The sequence below is a fragment of the Salarias fasciatus genome, chromosome 22 (genome assembly GCF_902148845.1).
Source record: "Salarias fasciatus chromosome 22, fSalaFa1.1, whole genome shotgun sequence".
NCBI lineage: Eukaryota > Metazoa > Chordata > Actinopteri > Blenniiformes > Blenniidae > Salarias > Salarias fasciatus.
The window spans coordinates 21,229,974-21,251,677 of record NC_043765.1 but is presented as its reverse complement, the minus strand read 5'-3'; the positions used below and the strand labels follow the sequence as shown (position 1 = coordinate 21,251,677).

General features: G+C 42.8%; 1 protein-coding gene across 2 annotated transcripts in view; it reads left to right on the top strand.

Moving 5' to 3' along the window:
• Positions 1–21,704, top strand: part of kcnq4 (potassium voltage-gated channel subfamily Q member 4) — a 40,287-nt gene that overhangs the window by 8,261 nt on the left and 10,322 nt on the right. For both annotated transcript variants that reach the window (XM_030120211.1, XM_030120210.1), the window contains exons 2-7: positions 17,847–17,937; positions 19,148–19,274; positions 19,458–19,633; positions 20,037–20,162; positions 21,406–21,516; positions 21,601–21,696. In XM_030120211.1, coding sequence (XP_029976071.1) covers positions 17,847–17,937; positions 19,148–19,274; positions 19,458–19,633; positions 20,037–20,162; positions 21,406–21,516; positions 21,601–21,696 — 727 coding nt within the window. The remainder of the gene's footprint in view (positions 1–17,846; positions 17,938–19,147; positions 19,275–19,457; positions 19,634–20,036; positions 20,163–21,405; positions 21,517–21,600; positions 21,697–21,704) is intronic.

Sequence of the window (21,704 nt, the reverse complement as noted above, 5' to 3'; positions counted from 1 at the left end):
AAACTAGGCCAGAAAAGATGGCTGACCATATCAGGAACACACAGTTCCTTTTGATACGTCATGTACAGTATTTAAAAAAAAAAACAGTTTGTTTGGAAGATAAATTAAAGCGCTGCTGTATTGGAGGGACTGAAGAGGACGATATTCACTGCCATGTCGTCCTTCAAGCGAAGAGAGGGCTTGTCCTGAGATGTGTGATTTGTCTCTGTGTGAGGAAGAGATAGGGAGAAAATAGGAGTGAGTTGGGGAGAGCGGAGAGTCGAGGTTAGTTGCTGTATTAATTTCTCCTTTCGGGGCAAAATGTGTCTCTCCTGGGAGGAGACTGTCTGTCCTGGGATGGCCGATCGGGAGTCAGGTTTCCCCTCCCCAATATTCAGCCCTGCTCCCTGTGCTCACTGTCAAACAGGAACAGGGCTAGAGAAAATAAACACACACACATACACACACACACACACACACACACACACACACCATTACTGTCAGAGGAAGCAAACTACCATTTGTTTATTTACTTGACAGTGCAGAACATGTAAAAGTGCTGAATGTGAAATTTAGTAAACACACACACACACACACACACACACGCACAAATGCACCCACAGAACACCTTCACCCACGGAAATTCTTTTGTTTTATTATTCTGTACAAAAGTGATTAGTTGGGACTGTTGTCGCCCCATAATCTGCAGTAAACAGTTTATGTAAAGTTATCGTCACCAAAGCAAAGTGGGCCAGGAATTCTGTGGCATTTGACTGGGAGCGTCAAAGGGAAATGCCAGCAGTTTATTGACCAATCAAGACCCTCTAAACACTCCAGATCTGCTTTCACAGCCAGGAAAATCTCGTCTCCCAACTCTTGTCTAGTGTATGTCTCGGCAGTATTTCACCTCTTTGTACAACACCATACAGCGTCTATTGTATTTTCAAAATAAAAGCCTGGCGGCTCCACATGTGAACGGTACCTCAAAAGTTCAGACGATTGTCAAGTCGTGACAATAAGCAATGCAGGGTTTTGTTGAATGGGTTCATAAAGGCTCTGAAGATTGCTTAGAGAGCAGGGTCTGTGTGTCGCCAGCAGCTGTGAAAACCATAAGGCAAGTAGAAAATAAATCAATAGCTTTAGCCATTATCTCTCAATAGCACACTTAAGGTCCGACCCTAATGGCTGGCCGCACAGCGCGCCGCCGTCTATCAGCAGATGCTGAATAATGTGGGAACTAACTCTAAAGGCCAAGCGCTGATAAGAAATTAAAATGTTTGTATGCGAAAAATGCAGGAGGGCTGCGCTCTTATATTACTTACTGGTTCAAATGCAGCGCCGTCGTTTAAGGATGAGTGGAGACAAATTGAAAGGTATGCAGTTTAGTTTCTACATGAAGAAAGTTGCTGTGGAAGTTTAATAGTTTATTGCTTCATAGCAAAGTTACCACTGAGTCAGGAAGCAAATCAGATGTGTCAAGCCGCCTGCACGTGCACGCTCTCCTGTATTCTGTGCACAAAAATGTCAGGAAATTTGGGTTTGGTAGATCATTTCTTTGTTGTAACGATGGTTCTTGGTAATAATTCCCATACAATGTTAAGCCATGTTTGTAGGGAACATTTGTTGGACGAGTAGCTGAGCTGAACACGTTTTTATCTTGTGAAAAATGTGTCTGTCGACCTTCTTTGACTGTGCAAAACTGTTTTTATTTGCTGTTGCAGGTAACTTCTGTTTTGAGATTCTAATGCCCACGTGCTGAAAATCAGAATCCTTACTTGCGCCGAACTCTCGGCACGATGTTCTTAAGCGAGTCCAGATTGTGCCAGTGACTCTTGGATTGTTCGGTCAGAGTGTGGAAACGATGTGATAAACACTGATAGCAGTACAGATAGAGTCATATATTTTGGGGGAGGCGGTGTGATGCTGTGGAGCGACATGATTGGACGTTCAGTGCAAATGCGGTTTGATCATATACTGTACTTCACAAAGGGAATCACTTTTGATAGAAAATTCCCAAATCACTGTCAGTCACAGTTAATCACAGGACAAACTCAGATAGAAAGACTGTCACACACATTCATGCTTTTGGACATGTTATTGTCTCCTATCACCCTCAAATGCGTGTTTTTGGTTTGTGGTAGAGAAGCGTAAGGTCATTTAAGGTCGATTTTCTTTGTGCATAAACTGCTGTATAGTGTAACACAAAAGATATGACTGTAAAATCTTTTCTTTTTTTTTTTTATTTGAGTGGACAGACCTTGGTTGATTATTGATTTATTTAGATTCAGCCTTCAGCAACTTCTGTATATAAGCCCGTGTCTTTGTGCCCAAGAAGTGTTTGTAACTTTACTCCATGGTGCTCGTCAGCACCGTCGATGAACTGCACAGGTTCCCCCGGATGAGGAGCCTGCATGACTGTGCAGGTATGGTGTGCATGTCTGGGTGGAGATGCCACCGCCGGCTCTCGATCCAGTCGCTGTCTGGGGGTGAACCCTCCTCTTTCATTCTTCCCTTCTTACTTGTCTCCCCTCTGTCTCTGTCTCTTGTCTCTCCACCCCGGGGAAAGCCCGGGTCTCGGTGTCCTTCGTCTTGTTGTCCCTGCCTGGCTGCTCCCACATGCACGGCTTAGCTTAAGTGTTGTTAAGATCATTTTAATTTATAACGGCAGCTACTATAAACATGTGAGGAAGCAGCGCCATGGAGACGCGGCTCAAACAAAATCACAACGTAGGACAGTATTTATAAGGCCTGCCTCGCCTGCAGAACGCCCGCTGTGGTGTCTGCACATACATGTGAGCGTCCATGCGTCAGGCTGCGTGCGCATGCTGTCAGGAAAGCATTCGATTGGCTTTTGAACGTTTCAGAGGTTTGAGTGCATACACGATCGTGTGTGTTCATGGCGATGGTGTGGGCCGCTGTGCTTCTGTGTATACTGTACGTATGTATAAATACCTGCACGGTGGCGCTGTCAGCAAAGCATTAACAGTGATGAAATATTTACTTGGAAGCCATAATTACGCAGACGGCTTGTCACTTTTGTGATTTCTTTCTCGGTTTTTTTTTTTTTTTGTCTGCATTAGACTCCATTTGGCTCTAAAATGTTTTGTTTGCTGAAGGCTTCCACTTAGCAGAGAATCATTTCTTCTGTTGTTGCTTTACTCTCTTTTTTATGCTCGGAGGAATAATGTGATTCTCATCTGTTCTATCTTCATCTTTTCATCACAGTATTGTCTGTTGCATGTCTCTTCTTTTGCCCTTTAAGCAGCTTTTCATCTTTCTCTTTCCTCATTGTTCATAGCAAAAGTGACTCCATGCCAACAGCTTTCTCCATAACAAAGTGTCCGAAACTGTCCCGTGCTCTGGCCGCCGTCCTGCCATCCTCTTCCCGCTCTGGAATCAGCTGCGCTGAAATATTTCCTGTTTTTTTTTTTACGATAGAGATCGAACATGATGAACGGTTATTGATGATGGGGAGGTTTGAGTCAATGTCGAAACATGTTTTCTTTTGGAAAGTGAAGGAATGCGTGAAATACAAACGCAAACATAAAGCTGCCACATCAACCTGTCCGCACCGCTGTGATGCTGTGCTGCTGCTGCTGTGTGTGTGTGTGCGTGTGCGTGTGCGTGTGTGTATGTGTGTGTGTGTGTGCGTGTGTGTGTGTGTGTGCCTGCCTACATGTGGACTCTGTGGTCTGGTCCTCTCTTGGCCCACAGATTAAAGCCATGTCAGCAGGTGTGCGATGAGACCTCACAGACGAGTCCTCTCTCTTTTCCTTTCTGGTCTCTCCTCGTCTCTCGTCTGTCAGATTCATTATTCAGCTCCCTCCTTCTCTCTCTTGTCCACTCCTTTTTTCTCATTGCCTATCTCTCTGTCTGGCTGATACTAACTCCTTGTAGTCACTGATAGCTTCCCCTCACCACACACCCATCCGAACATATATTACTGTACTATATCTCTTCTCCCCCTCTCTCTTCTTTGCTCTCTTTCGCTCTCACTCATTCAATCAATCATCCATTGCCGCGACTGCCAGACCTCGTGGTGTCCTGGAATTTCCAAGCAACGTCTGGGAGCAAACACCAGCGAGGGCAGCAGAGGGTACGATGTGTGTGCAGGCTGGGCGCAGTCATATAGTCTGACCTAAAGAAAATAATCCACAGAAAGCTGTCAGATATGTGAACAGATAGCATTTCGTTTTCAACTGTAGTGTGTTTTCACTCAAAACAGTTTAAATATGTAGCGCAGGAACAGCAAATTTTGTGATAAACAATAGAAACATGTTCAGAATGACTGTACAAATGATATTGATCGTATTATCCCACTGTGGGAGGCCTCCATAAGGCAGAGAGGCAGCAGCAGCAGCACAGGAAAACACACCGAAGCAGCATTGATGTCTCACATTAACAACAATTCATGCAGATTAATACAAAAATGCATGGGAAAGACCCACATGCACCACTCTCAAAGTCTGAATATGTACCAGGTGAGCTTTATTCTGAGTGATACTTGAAGTTTACACAGAGATGCTCTATAATTTTTGTACATTGCAAATATATGTCCTCTGTATGTCTAAATTATTTCAATCGATAATAGTCAATAATCTTTTTCTAAAACCAAAGAAACAAAATCAGATGTGCTTCTCGGTTACTTTACGTGTCTAAGATAATCACTGAAAAATCCCTGGAATGAAATAATGATAGAAATAATGCCTATTCAGTGCAGAAAATCATAATGCAACTACTATTCTTGTTCTGGTGTGAAGTGGATTTTATCTCTGCCTCTCAGCCACCTGTGGTTGAAAGAGAGACAAGAAGAAGAGCAGTGGGAGAACGGCGGCAGGAATAAGATCTGCGCTGTCTGGGCGGGCGCTGAGAGAGCAGGAGACTGTCAGAGGCAAAGACGAGATTCAGTCCAGGGATGAATAATTCAGGGGAGTGTTATCTGGCTGTGTTCAGCCGGCCCTACCATCCCCGGCCGATCACCTAATTGGTTGTAATGAGTTAAAGAGGGGAGCAGGCGTGGCTGAGAGGCCTGAAAGTGGTCCACTGTGTCACTGATTGAGTCTAGAAGAGGAGCAGAAGAACACACTGTAGCAATCCGAGGAGAAATTTTTGATCAAAATATGCGCAAACACTAAGTTTTTCTTTGTTGGTTTTTCTTTGCTGAAACAATGCATTTGGCAGTAAAGTCTATTTATTTCCCTTTAAAGTAAAACCAAACTTTGGAGGAGCATACAGATAAGATTAGGCACATTTTTTCATGAGAATCTTCCACATAGCCGTGCCGCTCATTCCACAAATGTAGCACCATTTAAAAGGAAAAATTAAGACTTTAGAATAATAAACAATCCATTCAAATAAATAATCTGCCAAACACAAACTTAGTTACTTTTTGTGCAAAGTTCAAGTGCCTCAAAATTACCTCATTGATAAAAAAAAAAAAGTCTTGAAAGTAAATATTTGAGTTTGCAGTCTCTGACTTATGTCCAGTCCAGTAGCATGAAGGAGGGACTTCATGAAGTGTAAACTTAATGGTCGCTCTCTGTCCCGCTGCATGTTTTTGTTGGCCCGCGGGGAGATGTGTGTTAGAGGGGAAAAAATAACATCACACTGTTCATGAATGAGCTATTTATTACCCAAAGTATAGGAAAACAGAGGTTTTAGACATTTGAAAACATGCTTCCTGTGCCAGAGGCACTCAGCAAACAAGGGTCAGCAGCGCTTTTTTTTTTTTACACAGCGAAGATGCTTTTACTGTAAGCTGAAAGAGCGGAACATGAGGAGCACTTCCCTTTATCCCACCAACAGGATTTCTTACGTTAGCTGTGGCCTTTTACCTACTGGCGATACACAAGTAATACACACACACACACACACACACACACACACACACACACACACACACACAATCAACTCCATGTCACATTTTCAGTTTTGGCCAAGAGTTTTGTTCCTTGGAAACACATGTCAGGAAACGGTTTATGGGTAAAAAAAAAAAAAACAAAAGAAGAAGAAATGAAGCAAAGTTACTGTAAATGCATGATGTGTGTGAGGAAGGTCGGTTTACTGACGGGTGGTGTGAGTTTGTTCCAGCTGGTTCTGGACTCTGTCTTAAAAATACACATAAAAGACAGTGACAGACAAAGAAACGTTTCGTTTGACAGCGAGTCATAGCTGTAGTCGCACCGGACTGAGGAGTAACACAGCGCAGCCCCTGTGTGTGTGACGTGACCTGGGCACCGCGCTTTAACCTCAGGAGCAAAACAGACTGAAGCATCAACTGCTGTGCTGCTGCCATGGTAACCAAATGACGACATGCAGGTTGACGACTCAATTTTAAAATATTTGTTGTAAATATTATTTAAGCTGAAGGGTTAAGTCAAAGTTGTTTTAAATTTAAAACCAAGCAAGTCAAGTCAAGTGAGGTGCTTCTGTTTGTCCTCAGGAGTCTCTGAGTTCATGTGATTTTTCACCTTGCACAATGGGAATGGTCTGCTAACGTATTAATAGTTAATGTGAGTGCAGCTGAAGGGTGAAAACATGCATCACCCAGGAGGTCAATGAGTTATGGTTTTCTGTTCCTCTCTAAAAACACACGGAACCAACCAAGACAACATGACACAAAAAAGCCACGTTGTGTATTAGTTCAGGTTAGATAAGATGAAAAGATTATTCATATCTTTGGAGGAAAAAAAACCTTAAATTAAAAACTATGCAAATGGTTGAATTCCTGTGATCCTAATGTATTAAAAGAATTTGAATTTGAAAAAAGTGAGTGGAGGTTTATATCAAACTATTATATATAGCACATTTTAACCAGCCATTCAAAGTGATTTACGTCAACAAACACTACAACAATTGTAGAATAAGCTTCAAAGAAAAGCAACAATAAAAGTCATATGGAACCACATTTTAGTATTTCTCTTAAACATTTCATGTGTGAGCCACATGGTATTGTGGTTATCACTGTTGCCTCACACAAGATAAAATCATTGTTTCTGTACATTGGGTGTTCTTGATATCTTTCCTCGTCACAGAAGCCTGTGGGTAAAAGAAGCGGCAGATAAAATGTGAAATTGACACAACAGAATATAAGATAATGTACCTATTTTTGAAATAGTCAAATAAGTTTCAGTAGAGTAGACCAGTTGAGGCCGTCCTTGCCACCATGACTCTGAGTCACACGAGTTTGCATGTTCTTACTTTGTATATGGTTGGAGTGTCGTCAAAAAAACATTTGAGGTAATGGGGAACTCTGAACTGTGTGTGAGTGTAAATGTGTGAATGTGGTTATCTGTGCTTGTCCTGTCCTTCATCCGCCGCCCGCTGGCCTCGGCTCTGACAGTATGTATTTTAGTGCAGCCATGTTTGCGTCTCTTTCCTCCCTGATAACATTAGCAAGCTCAGTGTTCGCTGGGATCTTGTTTAAAGGAACATTACAAGGTAGACAAATACATGACAACACCCCAGAGCTGCTTCATTCACTTTCACATTCGGTGATCGACTTACAGTAAACGTGTGTTTTTTAAAAACTTATTCTGCATGTTGTGTTAAAGTCATGTGTCTGCTGACACCTTGTGTTGCTCATTACATCACCTCGTCTGAGAAGAAACAGGCACAGACGACCTGTCTGTATCCAGCTGTGTGGCTCTGCGACAAATGTGAGAGGATAAAGATCAGATTCAGGTCGTTAACAGTACTGATATCTGTATTTTTTTTTTTTTTTTTACCAATGCATTGACAGCACATGTTTTCATTGTGTCAAAATGCAGACGCTCTTCTCTGGTGATATTCACACAGTGCCTGAAATGCTTTCAACCCTTGGTATCAGTATTTAGCGGCCTGAACATTACTGCAGCATCCTGTGTAAATCCCGTCAGCTCCTCCTTGAGATCCGCTGACCACCGGGGTTGTGTGTGACCCCTGCTCGTTTTCTCACACACCCGTCGCCTCAAACCGCCGGGCCAATCCCATTACCCCGAGTTCAAATGTTGCAGTCATCGCTTTCTTTTTGTTGTTTCCCCCCAATCCCCGAGAGCTGCCCCCGACCCTCTGTAATCCATCACCGGAGATCCCCGCTGCCATGGTAACCAGATTAGACCTGTCACAGAGTAATGATGATTGGTCTGAAATTCAGTCACGGCCTCGGTCACAGGCAGGAAGGGGGCAGGTGTCTGAGAAGTCACATGTTTTCCTTTGTTTTTTTGAACTTTTACATGTTGTAGATGAAGTTTTAAACTCACCAGTGCAGAGGACATGCAGCATCGATAGCACAGCCGTCCAACGCGTCCGAGCGTCACCGACCCAAGGCTGGTGAAATGTCAGCGCTACACAAGCAGTGTAGCAGTGCACCGGTGTGCAAAGTGGCGGCCCATACACCTAGTGAAGGGTTTGTAGGCTCTGCGCTAATTGGAGAGCTCCTGGTAACAATGCCACAGCTAAATGTCAGAGCTCTCTCAGCTCTTTGCCGAGACCCCGGTCACATCCCCCAGTTCTGTACGGTCCTCGGCACTGACGGCAACGCCATAGGCAGCAAAGAGCAGGAATCAGAAAGAAAAGAAAGGAAATATCAGCGACAATGGAGCTTGTGTGTGTGCGTGCGTGTGCTTACGCCTGAATATATAAGCGCATTCAGGTCTTTTTGATGGCCACCGTTTTTTACAGCTTAGTGGGAAAGTGAAGTCAGTAATATGCAATAAGTCACACCACTTCATTTTTACCGGTCTTTTTTTTTTGTCACAGTGACATAAATCTTTAAGGATTAATGGAAACAATTTCACACGGAATTGTCCAGATGTTGTCTGAAAAAAAAAAAAATCTGATTTCCCACCAACGCCACCAATCATCAAATAATTGTCTGTAATGACTGTTAATCCCGGTCTTTTTAGAGACCACACACACACACACACCCACACACACACACACACACGGTTGTGCCACCCTTATGAAACCATTCTCCCCTCATGAAAATATCCTCCCGCTGTGGTTATAGTTTAATTTCACTCCATTTACTGGTTAGATATGTGACCACACTGGACATATTTCTTCAGTCTCTAACCATCCGTGTTTCACCGAGACGCACGAATCCACCGCTGCCAGCCGCACTGTGTATGTGTGACTATGCTGCATTATTCCGTAATCTCCTCTTTATTGCACCGTATGTGTGTTTGCAGTGCATGACAGTAAAACAAATCAATCACACTCACAGGATGGGCTGCATTACAATTTAATGTATCTGCACTGATACAAAATTAGAGGATAAGTACATTGCATTAAGATTCACTGAAATGTTGCTTAATTGTGATCCATAAATCAATTTGTTTAATGAATCATTGCCAATAACCAGAGGAGGGCTTCTCCTGAGGCACATATGAGCCATTAGGTAGACAGAGGAGACATAGCAGCACCTACAGTAACAGGCAGGAGCTGCTACGGTAATGTTTGAGAGTGTATTTTGCAAAGCAACACTGTTTATATCAGGTATATTGTGTGGTTGTTGGTACTGAGCACATGAAATGTGTTCCTGAAAGTCACACAGGAAGGCCAAAGTCTTTGCTTTTTAAGACAAATAATAACTAATCAATATAATCTATTTAAATCAATTAATAAAATAGATGTCAACTAATTTAGTAATCGATTAGTTGGTTAATGAGATTTTTCAGCTGAAGTGGCCTTTTTTTATATATTTTAAAATTTCACAATCAGTCAGTCCTAGCAGCTACCACAGGGTGGCAGTAATGAGCCACCCGTGGCTGTCATCTACCAGCACAGAAGGAGAAGTAGCCAACAGTCAATGCTTTCAGCAAGATGGCGTCAAATGGTCCTAAAAACAGGAGAAAAGTGATGCACCGAGAGGGAAAAGTCATCCACAGAAATCTTCACACTAAATCCACAAAAAGAACCAGCAAACTGGCGGTGGAGTACAACATCTACTGTCCAATAGTTACTCATTAAGCAGTGATTAAACTCACTGCGTTCCTTTTGAGCTGCGATTTATTTAAATTAATTAAATGAAATGTTATAAAATGCACAATTGTCTTTTGTTTTTTTTTTCTTCAAAAGAAAAAAAGTTCTTATTAACTTACCAGAGTAAAGAAAGGCCAACATTTTTTGTCTGAAAACAAAAAAACTAAACAGTTCATTGAATAATCGTAAAAATAACTAAAAGATTAATCGATTAGCAAAATAATCGTTAGCTGCCTCCCTGGTTCTGTTTGTCATAAGGGAAATTTCACACCGGTGTCACAGATCGCTTGGTTGCTGTTATTTCAGGTTAGGATCAGTATGATGATTTTCCTCATGGTCATCAGAGAGTGACCTGATATATTGAATCTCTCAAAGCAAACACTAAGTTGTTTCCTCCCTCTAAGTCATGGTTTTATTTTTATTTTTATTTTGAAATAGTCCACTGGGTGTAAATGGCACTTTATTTGAAAAACTGCATTTGAAGTAGACGCTGTATTCTGGCTTCTTGACCACAACTGTTGGAGGATTTTGTTTGAGATTTATTATTGAAGTAGTCAAGTGGGTCGACATGGCACTTTCTTCACTCTGAAAACTGTATTTGACGGAGTAATTACATTAAGTTGTTCTTCCTGGCAGTTTCTTGAAAGAAAATACAAGAGGTCAAAAAGGAAAATCTTTCTTTGTGTTTGTTTGATTCCTTATTAAGACATTCTGGTAAGAAATGCTTTACATTAAACTGCTTTGAAATACAAAATAGCAGAATTTTAAATATGCAATTCAAATGTTTGATTAATTATTGAAATTTTGGATTATTTGCAATTAAAAAGCACTCTTTTGAAAGCCCCTTTTTTGTATAATTTATTTTTTTGATAGTCATGTTCTGCAGTGATAGTGATGTGCTCCTTGTTTACCTCTTTGTTGTTCAAATTATTAGATTAGAAAACTCCCAAATTTCTTTTTTTTTTTCTACTAAACTAACAATATTAGCTAGATATCATTCACAAAATGCATGCTAAACACTGAGATAGGTTTTGGCTCTTATTGATTTGGGATCTTGTGCATGGCAGCACGTGCAGGAGAGATGACTGCTCTATACTGAAAGGGATCCTGAGGATGGAGCCGTCAGGCGTTAGAGCACATGCTGCTGATTTAAAGTGAGAAAGGAGACAGAGGGAATTAGAAGAAGTGTAGTGTGGATGTTTGGCCAAAATCATCTTTTCATCAAGATTTGACATCAGTGTTCTGTGTCTGATGATTTCTGTGAGTGAGGGCTGTAAAAATGAAACAAACACTGCAAATACTGTGTGAGGAGGCGGTGCGTACAGAACCAGGAATTTGTGCAGAAGTGTCCGACTTTGCTGTTCGTGCTGCAAGCTGCCAGGGTTGCACTGCGCCGCTTCTGCCATGACCTCTCAAGATGTAAATAATTCATCAGGCTTGAATGAAAGTTGTGGCATTCAGAAGAAAACAAACAACATTTTTCTCATTTTTTGCAGAACACTCGCATGTTAGGCCGCCGCCTCCACGGCCGCCCCCGATAGTGCACGCACCACGCACCACTACGAGAGCCCGTGAGCTGCTCTGTCAGCTTCTTTTCTTGTGAAAAAAGCACATTTCATCTCCTATTTGTTTGTGTGTTGAGTTGGGTTTTTTTTTTTTTTTTTCGGTGCCTTCAAGAGTTCCTGTCCCAGAAGAAACGGGAGGGGGTGCACCTCATGTACCCGGCTCACAGGCCGGTCTGTTCGGAGCTGTTCTCCCGCTCTGCAGCCTACCTGAGCACATTTTGCCTGCAGTCCCTATTTAAAGAGGGTGAAATGCTATTAATATCTTTCTACTGTTTCCACCTTTCTCCGCTGCTCTCTCCTTTCTCTTCCTCTCCTGATGGCGCTCTTCCTCCTCTGTCTCTCTTTCCGCTAGTTCACCTTTTCCCCCTCATTGTTAACATGAAGCAGCAGTTACACTGTGGTAAAGATGTCTTTTTTTTAATTTAAAGTTTTACAGTGAAGCGATGAGAGTCCTCCGGTTCCAAGGTGACCTCTGCCTCCCCTGCTGTAGCATCACCGTCTACGTCAACGTCTTTTGTGGCATATTTGTTGAAGCGGGTCAGTGTGTTTACCGTTTTTTTTTTTGTCCTTGCAGAGGTTGTGACTGCAAGAGTGTGTTCGATATTTGGACGGTGTTGTTGTTTGTGTTTGCTCAACAGCAGCATGTGTGGGACGGTGCTGGAGAGTTGTTGAGTTTCAGTCGAGCGCTACCTGCGCACGCAAACACACGAGTGGGGGGTTGTTTCCTCGTCTCCGACATCCCTGCAGCTCTCTGCATCTGCCCTCTCAGCTGTCTTCCTCTCTCCTCTCCTCCGTTTTGTGTAACTGATAGCTGCTTTATCATCCAGCAGCGATTGAATCACAGCTGCATTTTCCCACTGTCCGGCCCCTCTCAGCGAGGAGTGCTAACAGACGCACATTAACGCAGCGTAATGCAACGATACACAATGTCATATATGTTTATTAGAACTGGTAATACCTTTTTATCTCACTCGCAGGCCAGTCAGAGTAACGTGAGACCTCCTTTCTCACTTGCGTCTGCTTACAGGAAAGCAGCAGTAAAAGCACCTTGTCTCGTTTCCATTAAAAGCAATCTGGTTGTATTACGTGTGTTTGTTGTCTTCCCCACCAGCAGCCCAAAAGCTCTCTGGAGCTTTACCTCCCGGAGCCAAGCCGTGCGAGTTTTCTACACAGAGAGAGAGAGAGTAACAGAGACCAGTTAGGAAGACAGATAGAAAAGGCAGATAGAAACTGTAAATAAACTTGCAAATTGGTGTTTTCTTTTCTTTTCTTTTCTTTTTTGTTTCTTCCACCGCGCTTGCATTTTTCTTGATTCTCCACAGCGTCCGCAAGACAAATTACTTCAGGAGAAAAGTCAGATATCCTCTGTTTATAGCAGAGCAGGCATTATTCTTTGTTAAAAGTTTTGGGGAAATAGCTAATGCCCGGCACGCTTACAGTAAACATCCTGAGCGGCTCACTTTCACAAATGATCTTTACGAAATGCTGATATTTATTATTCCCTTCCTTTGTGCACACACCTCGTGTTTCTTTTCATGTTTCTTTCTCGTGCATTGATGCTTCTTTTACTTCCTTTTATTTAAAACCAGGTGTTTTTGCAGAGCTGTAAATGTGAAGCAAAGACATTGTGATATTCTCCTCACTTTATTGTCTTCCTCACAAGAGCAAAATCTACTCTCTCCTTTGCTTTCTCCGCCCTAAATTATGAACTCTTTCAAATATCTTTATGAACTCCGCGGATGTGGTGATATTTTGTTGAGGCAGGACGGACTCGAGGCCAGGAAAACTTTTTTCAGAAGTCCCACGAGACCAATCCTGCTGATTTGGTGGATTTCCACTGACGCTTTGCTCTTAATTGACGTTTCCCTGAAAGGAAGGGAGGGATGGAGGGAGGGTAGACTCTGGTACCGGGGTGGATGGAGGGCGGCGGTGGAGAAAAATATGCCCTCAGCAGAAATGTAGCTCCCCCTCCACATGCATCACACATGCCCTAAATATCCCCTCATCTGTTTGGTTTAATTATATTCCTATTTATGCATTTGTTCATATGTACATTTTTTTACTCACTGGGGATGACAACGCGACAACACCCAACCAAAGGAAGCCCCATCGGAAAAAAACTGGTGTTGCCAATGCAAAGGCACATATTTTTCTTCAAGATTGTGCAAATGTGGCATGTTGCGTCTTGAGTTGTCCATCCGTCTATCTGAGCCGCGACTGGTTTCCTGTCATAAAGCAGCGCCGAGCGGAGGAAACTACCTGAGAAGCTCCCCGGTCCAATCTCCCCCCGGTGGAAACAGGCGCAGCGCTTTGAGTTAATTGAGGGTAAAAAGACAGACGGTTCAGTCAGCACATTACGGAGCTGATGAATGACCAGAATGTGTTGTTTTGCAGGGAGTCATCTGAGTATTTTTCAGACTAACTCTTCCGGAGCAGAGACTCTCCGCTGTGCACGCGCCACCGGGCTGAGGAAGATACTGTAGCAGTTGGGGGGTGTCTGGTTATTCACGCCTGGCGTCCAGCGGCTTTCTGACTGTTTCAGGGCTACCTTAGCATTCTATTCAGAGCACTGCACCGTGTGGAAAACATAGCTGTGCAAACTGACAAAATGAAAACGGTCTGTGAAGCTTTATATCGACTTCACTCCAATGTGGAGACAAAACAAATGTGTTTCGTTTATTTTCTGCATTTATTTGCTTGAATGGAATTCTGACGTTTTACTTTTTCAATGCCACATTTGTACGTTGGATGACTCTGGTAGTTTATCATATTTGACTTATTGACAACTTGTTGAAAGGACAGGGTGTTATCGACAGTGGCTTGCTCTGTTGTCTCACAACTAGAGAGTTCCAGGTTTGAAAGCCTCACTACATGGAGTTTGCATGTTCTCCATGTGTCACGGTGGGCTCTCTCTTCCTCCTGACTGACTGCATGTCTTTGAATTACCGTAATAGCATAAAAGATTATTGGAAATGGTTATTGATTTTAAACCAATCAAAGAAACTCTTTAAACTCAGTGTCCAATTTCAGATCACGTTTTACTTGATTTTACAGTCATCTTTAAGCAACACTGTAAGATGTTTGTTTTGTTATTGTAATGGGTTACTAACAGATTTCTATCAGTTACTTTGACTCCACTAACTAGCCATTATTTGATGCAGAGTATTTTGTCGTTGAACTCGACAACATCAGCATCGCAATGGGACTGTTTATTTCTTTTTCTCCTCTTGATCTAGTAAGGAAAGTTAAATAAGCTTCTCCAGCTTCTCTGAAAGTATGCTGATGCTGTAAGAGCATTGTAAAGCAGTCAGACAAAGCCCTTATAGTCTCATATTGTTTTAGTTTCCTTGTCAGTTTTAATGCAGAGCTGAACCGGCCTGCACCGTGTCCGAGGACGGCGTCTCAATCTTCGTCTGGCTGTTTCCCCCTCTGCCGAATGCAAATCCTTCTTCTTGGTTCTGTTTGTTTTCAAACTTCACGATTCCGTGTCTCTGTGAACTGACAGAGTTCAGAAGCCCATCAGTCCAGCAGCCGCCCCCTCCCCTCCCCACCCCTCCCCTCCCCTCCCCTCCCCTCCCCCCACCACTGTTTGGACATCTGATTTACACCCTTCTCTTCTCAAAGCAGCATTTTAAATATGAACACTTACAGCGTATTATGTGTCACACATATTAGCCTAGTTAGAAACCAGCTGATCGTGTTACTAATCGCAGAGAAAGGCCACCCTTGTGTGAAGCTGTGCGGAGGCGGTGGGTGGGTGGGGGGCGGCTGCTTTACTGTCCAGCAAGTGTTCTCTGACTTTGAGCTCTGACATGCAGACCAGCTGGACCGGCAGCTGCCACCTGGCTAAATCCGCCCCGCCGCGCCCGATTCACACGGCGCGGTGGTTTGTGTGTTTGCGTATTTATTTCTCGCAGCTCGGGCTTATCTTTTCCACCTGATATGTTGTTGCTCCCCGCTCGCAGGAATATTGCTGTTGCGCCGTGGTTTTCCTGGCTTATCTGCACAGCTGGTGCGTTGCGTTTGAGGAGTTTAGTGGGTGAAGCAATCCATCATTTTGGGCACAAGTGTGCTTCGTCGGGCCCTCTGTTGCTCCCATTCAGGCAATCTCTGTGCCATTGTATCATGGGAAAAGATATCTCCCACCAATGCAATGTCCTAAAAAAGGATTTTTTTTTTCTCTCAGGTTGCAGAAAAAGAGAAAAAAATGGCAGGAAAAGATTTTGTAGAGAGCACATGCACCTTTATTGATGATAGGAAAAGGAGTTTTAAACATCTGTATCTATATTTACCCTCTCATCGATCACTTCTGAAGAACCAAAACAACCAAAATTGCCAAAGAAGACACAGACAGTACAACAGCCAGATGATGCAACAAAAATCACACTGTTTCTAATTTACCAATGACGATCTAAGAAGTGTTATGAAACTAATCTAAATTTAAGATTCGCCCCTGTGCCGTGTGGATATTTCGTTGCCCCTTATAATCTCGCTGTTGACAGTCCCGCTGAAATAACGTCTAACAATAACTGTTTCCACTTGTGAACTGGGACAATGTGTCAGTGCCAACATATTTCTTTTCAGCGCCGCACAGTATGAAAACATGTTGTTATCAGGTGTCCATTCATTCTCACTGAGGAAATCAGTTTGAGGAGCAGTTAGTAGCCATTCATCCGTCCGTCTCCTACACAGCTGTATCCACCCCCCACTTCACACTCTCACCTTCAGGGAATTTATGAGTGCAAAATGACCTCAAATGCATGTTTTGGACTGTGGGCGAACTCTCTCAAAAAAATCCCCCTAAAACACAGCCTGGAAGAGTGTTCACCATTGCGCATTCATATTTAATTTCCCCACGAACAGAGGAATTCACATCATGAATGCATTACCTATGAGACTGGCTCGTATTGATAGATTTGGCCATTTTAGAAATGTCGGACATTGTGTTCCCTTCTGCCGTGGTTCGGCCTCAAACGTAAGGACGGGGAATGCGAAGCGGTGGCTTCCAAAATACCTACATGACATGGAAGAAAGGAAGTGTTTATACTAACCCGAGAGCGCCTCGAACATGAGACACAATTTGTCAGAATTTATGTTGTATTATATTTCAGAGTCGTTCTGAAGCTGAAGTGGCCATTACTTCTATGAGATACTTATTTCTGTGTCAACACGGCTGTAGGTCGACGCTGTTACACTGCGCTGAGCTGGACTGTGAGTGTGTCAGTGCTGCACTGAACTCTAACGAAGTTTACAGTAGTTCTGCTGAAGTGTAGTGCAGTGAACTGCAGTTTGGTGTATTGAAATCATGACATCACATCACGAACAGAAAACAAGTGGATCCTTTCCCTCTTTAAAGTCACTAAATGTGATAATTCTCTACCATTTGGGTCACTGTGTGGTAAAGTGTTTTGTAGTTTGCTCAAATATAGTATATTGCACTATAACGTACTGTAGAGTAGTGAAATCTACTGTACTAAAGTGTACAGTAGAATACAGTACAGTATTATTGTGTAGTATAATGAAGTGTAGTGTTGCATTTTGTAGTGCACTGTTGTGTCCTGAGCTCTAGTGTATTGTAGTGTAGGGTGCTGAACTGGAGCGAACACTGCCGTGAGAAAAAAAACATCAGAACTTTCCTCCATTGTTATTTTTTTTTCTGCATAAACTTTTGCTGTTTTTTGTGCTGAGAAGAAAGAAATCCTTTTCCCCTTAAACTTTCATCACCATTCAGACACTGAATGAATTATATTCAAGGAGTTTTAGTTATTTAGTTTAACAATTTTTTTAAATGGATCACATTCAAATTGAGCTTGTCCTTTATCAAGGGTTTCAAAGATGCATCTCGTGGGTCAAAGCAGGTCCAATCTGGGTCATTTCAAAGACTTTTAAAACTTTTTTTTTTTCTAAAGAAAAGTAATTGCTGCTCCTAATTTGTCCACTGGAGGTCACATTGTTTAGCAGCCAGATCTGACCAGTAGATGGCAGCAACACTTCTGGCTGAGAGGTGAGGAGCTGCAGTGGATGCTAGCCACCTAGAGCTGGTGAAATAGCATTAAGGCTAGAGCTATGCTGTGAGGCTGAGTTCAAGTAAACATGCAAAGTGGGTTTTTAAAAAAATGTTCATGTTTGATTTGGTTAAAAGTGTTACTAAGCTTAACATGTGAACAATAAAACTATGAAAATGTTGCAGTTGCCTGCATTTTTCTACTATAATGTTAAGCTTTGATCGGTCCTCTCAGCTATGATTAAATTGTGTGTGAACCCTGGACTTGAACTCATCTGACCCTCCTATTCTGGTGTGTGTATTTTAAAATGTGTGCGATCGTCTGTGTGTTGTAGTTTCCTGCTGGTCTTCAGCTGCTTGGTGTTGTCAGTCTTCTCCACCATTCCCGACCACCAGAAGGTTTCCAACCAAGGCCTCTTCATCCTGGTAAAACCGCTTTCCTTCACTCTCATGCAAACACACACACACACACTCCCGTCTCTGCACGCCGTCTCACTTGCCGCAGCTTGCGTTTGTGCTGCTGTGCCGTGCAGACAGCCATGTAAGCAGGTGTGGAGATTCAGGTGTTGTTGACTGCGCAGGAAATCACAGCCGTGATGCACTAATCCTAATAGCTATCCCTTAATCTCCCCTCTTCCTCTGTGCTGCAGCGTAATGGACACTGGCTTCTCTCCTTCTTAACCTGACCTGTCGTCTCCTCTCTCCAGCCCTCTCACATCCCACCTTACTCATCTTTTACTTGTAATTTAATGGCAGCACTCCTGACTTTCATATTCTCTCAGTTCAGCCTCCCCCGATCAATCACCCGGCCATTAGTGAGCAATCAGCCATTAGCAGACTTTACTTACACGAACATTTGCTCTAATGACAGATTGGTTCAGTGAACCTTAAACCGCCTGCTCCGCCCTGAAACCTACGAGTAAGAAAAAGACAGAGAGAGATCATCCTGCGATTGATGGCACGCTTTATTTATTTAACCCTCAAATTGACTTTACCCTCTCATTCAAATACTTGGAAATGGAAAAATTTAAACCTTTTTATATTTATAGTTCTATGTTAGATCATTTGCTGCAATACTTTTGAAATCGTAACACTGATCAAAATCACACATTTCAACTAATTGATTAAATATTTCTTGAAATGGATTCCTGTGAACTTGTTTTGCCACATTCTGTACCCATTAATCACTACTGTTAAGCTACATAAAGTGTGGTTCGTCATTTTGTCATTTGTACACACATTACACCACTGTAAATCCTTTTATTCACCTCGTTGATAGTTCCACATCTGTGAAGAACATGCATTTCTCCGATGCGCATCAGAGCTGTGCACGGTCTTAACAGTTGTTTTATCACATAAAATATAATGAAACCGTTTTTTACAACATAACCAACTTTTTCCCAACTAAATACTCACTTTCACCATGTTGTAATTTAAAGTGTTATAAAGCTGTAAAAAGGTTCTAAGATGTTCATAAACAATGATCTGAAATCCAAAAAAAAAAAAAATATATATATATCATGCATGTCAAACCCCTCACTGCAGAATGACGGCTGATGTAGCGTGTTGTTCTGACCGGTGTGTGTGTGTGTGTGTCACTGACCTTTGTGTTTCCCTCGCTGCGTGTGTCTTGCAGGAGTTTGTCATGATCGTGGTGTTTGGGACGGAGTACTTCGTGCGGATCTGGGCGGCTGGCTGCTGCTGCAGATACCGCGGATGGCAGGGACGGCTGAGATTCGCCAGGAAGCCCTTCTGTGTTATAGGTTAGCGAGCGTGCGTGCACTGTGCACCGGCCCATGCCAAAGTGCTCCGAGTACACTTGTGAATAATTGTGGGATCTCAACACCTCGTAAAGATGCTCGCTCACCTGTTTCTTCCCTCTCTCTCTCTCTCTCTCTCTCTCTCTCTCTCTCTCTCTTCCTCTCTTCTGGATCTCCTCTCTGCAGACTTCATCGTCTTCGTGGCGTCGCTGGCGGTGATCGCTGCGGGCACGCAGGGCAACATCTTCGCGACGTCCGCCCTTCGCAGCATGCGCTTCCTGCAGATTCTGCGCATGGTTCGTATGGACCGGCGGGGAGGCACGTGGAAACTACTGGGCTCAGTAGTTTATGCTCACAGCAAGGTGGGATGTGAAAACAGACACCCGACAAAACCATCATATTTACAGAATGACCAGCTTGATGATTACATTCACTGCCCTAAAAACATGAAAACACTCCTTTTGGCCCTCATGTTTGCCAGTTATTCATTCCTTCTTGTGCCGACATGCATGGGTGTCCACTGCCAAAGGGTCGGCAGCAGAACATATATAGACGGCTGGGATAGTGATAGGGAGGATGATGAAGTGATGATGATGATGCATCAGCTGTCTCAGCAGAGCAGTGCAGCCAAGTCAAAGTGCAAGCCAAACGTGATTGTGATGAGGATTTAGCCAATAACGATGGGCGTGATTCGGTAATGACAGCGGGGATTGCGGCGCTGCGGCCGCTGACAGGTGTGATTGATACCTGCGCTCTGCCTCCCAGGAGCTCATTACTGCCTGGTACATCGGCTTCCTGGTGCTGATCTTTGCCTCCTTCCTGGTCTACCTGGCAGAGAAAGACGTCAACTCAGACTTCAGCACCTATGCAGACTCCCTCTGGTGGGGAACTGTGAGTACTGCATGTCACTGTGGGAAAGGGTGCACCAAACTGTCTTTGTGTGCTGAAGTAGAGTTTGCACCTATCTTCCTAATAACTTTTAAATGTCTAGATTTCTTTCTCTTTTCCACCATCGCAAACCTCACAAACTTTAAATGAATGGGAAATGAAGATAAAACGGCATCCTTTCATGTGTCTTAAGGTTTTGCCAGTACCCTCCTCTTTACTTTCTGCACTTTTTATTTGAGCTTCTGTTCATGTACCTGATGTGTCTGCTGTTCAAAGCTTTCATGGTTTTGCTGTCAGCATCTATTGATCCGTTTAAGAAAGAAGTTAAATTGTTCCAGTCACTAAAAACATCACAGACAACACAAACGATTGTGGAGCTCAGAAAATAGAATCTGCGACATGTATGTCCAAAACGTATATTGATTATCAGTACATGATGATATTTTATTGAAAGAAACTCTGTAAATAAATATTTCATTGAAGTAGTGCTGCTGATGCCTGAATATTATTGAATCTCATTTAGAATTTCAGAATAAAAGCCCATTAAAGGTTTATGATAATCACACACATGTAAAACTGAATGTTCTTGTAGAGCTGATGTAATTAATGTTTTTTAGAAAGTATAAAACACAAACCTTTGCTTACAATGTGTAGTTTAGACAGTAAAAAACACTCTGCCTATTCTATTTGCTAGACTTTCACATAAAACCCCCCCACACATTTAGTGTTTTTAGTTATTTACGATATTTTTAACCTCTGTCTTGCGATCCCTATCTCGACGTTACTGTAAGAAAGAGTTACAGAAAATTAAAATGTTGATTAAACAAGGCTAGAAAACATAACATATAAATTCAATCATTTATATAGATTCTAAATATTGTACTGTATTTCTGTGCACTTCAGAAATAAATGCAAATAAGTCTCATAATTATTCAGAAGCTTTTTTATAAATTTGAACACATTAGGTTTATTGGCCATAAAAGGTTTTGACAAAACAAAATATTCCAGTAGGTTTGATTGCCTGTGGCTGGTTTCTCTTAATTTTGTCAATGTCTTGAACTTCGATGACTGTATGAATGCATGTGTGGTTTAAAATAGTTTTAGTCGTCATAAAACACTAGTTTAGTAGCATAAAAGCTGTCTGGCTCTCTGAAACAAGAGTTGCTCCTGACATGCCAAGGAGTTGTGTGTGTTGCGTGATCTACTTTTCACACTGTAACAAATGCAAATGTTATAACCGTCCCAGATAACGCTGACCACCATTGGTTATGGGGACAAGACCCCTCGTACGTGGCAGGGACGGCTCCTGGCTGCCGGCTTCGCTCTCCTGGGGGTTTCCTTCTTTGCCCTCCCGGCTGTAAGTCTCCTATATTTACCCGCATCCCGTCTGCGGCTCCTCGCGAGTTGCGCTCCTGACTTCAGTCTGACCCTTGACCCCCAGGGAATTTTGGGGTCAGGTTTTGCCTTGAAGGTTCAAGAGCAGCACAGACAGAAGCACTTTGAGAAGAGGAGGATGCCTGCTGCGAACCTGATACAGGTAGTGAC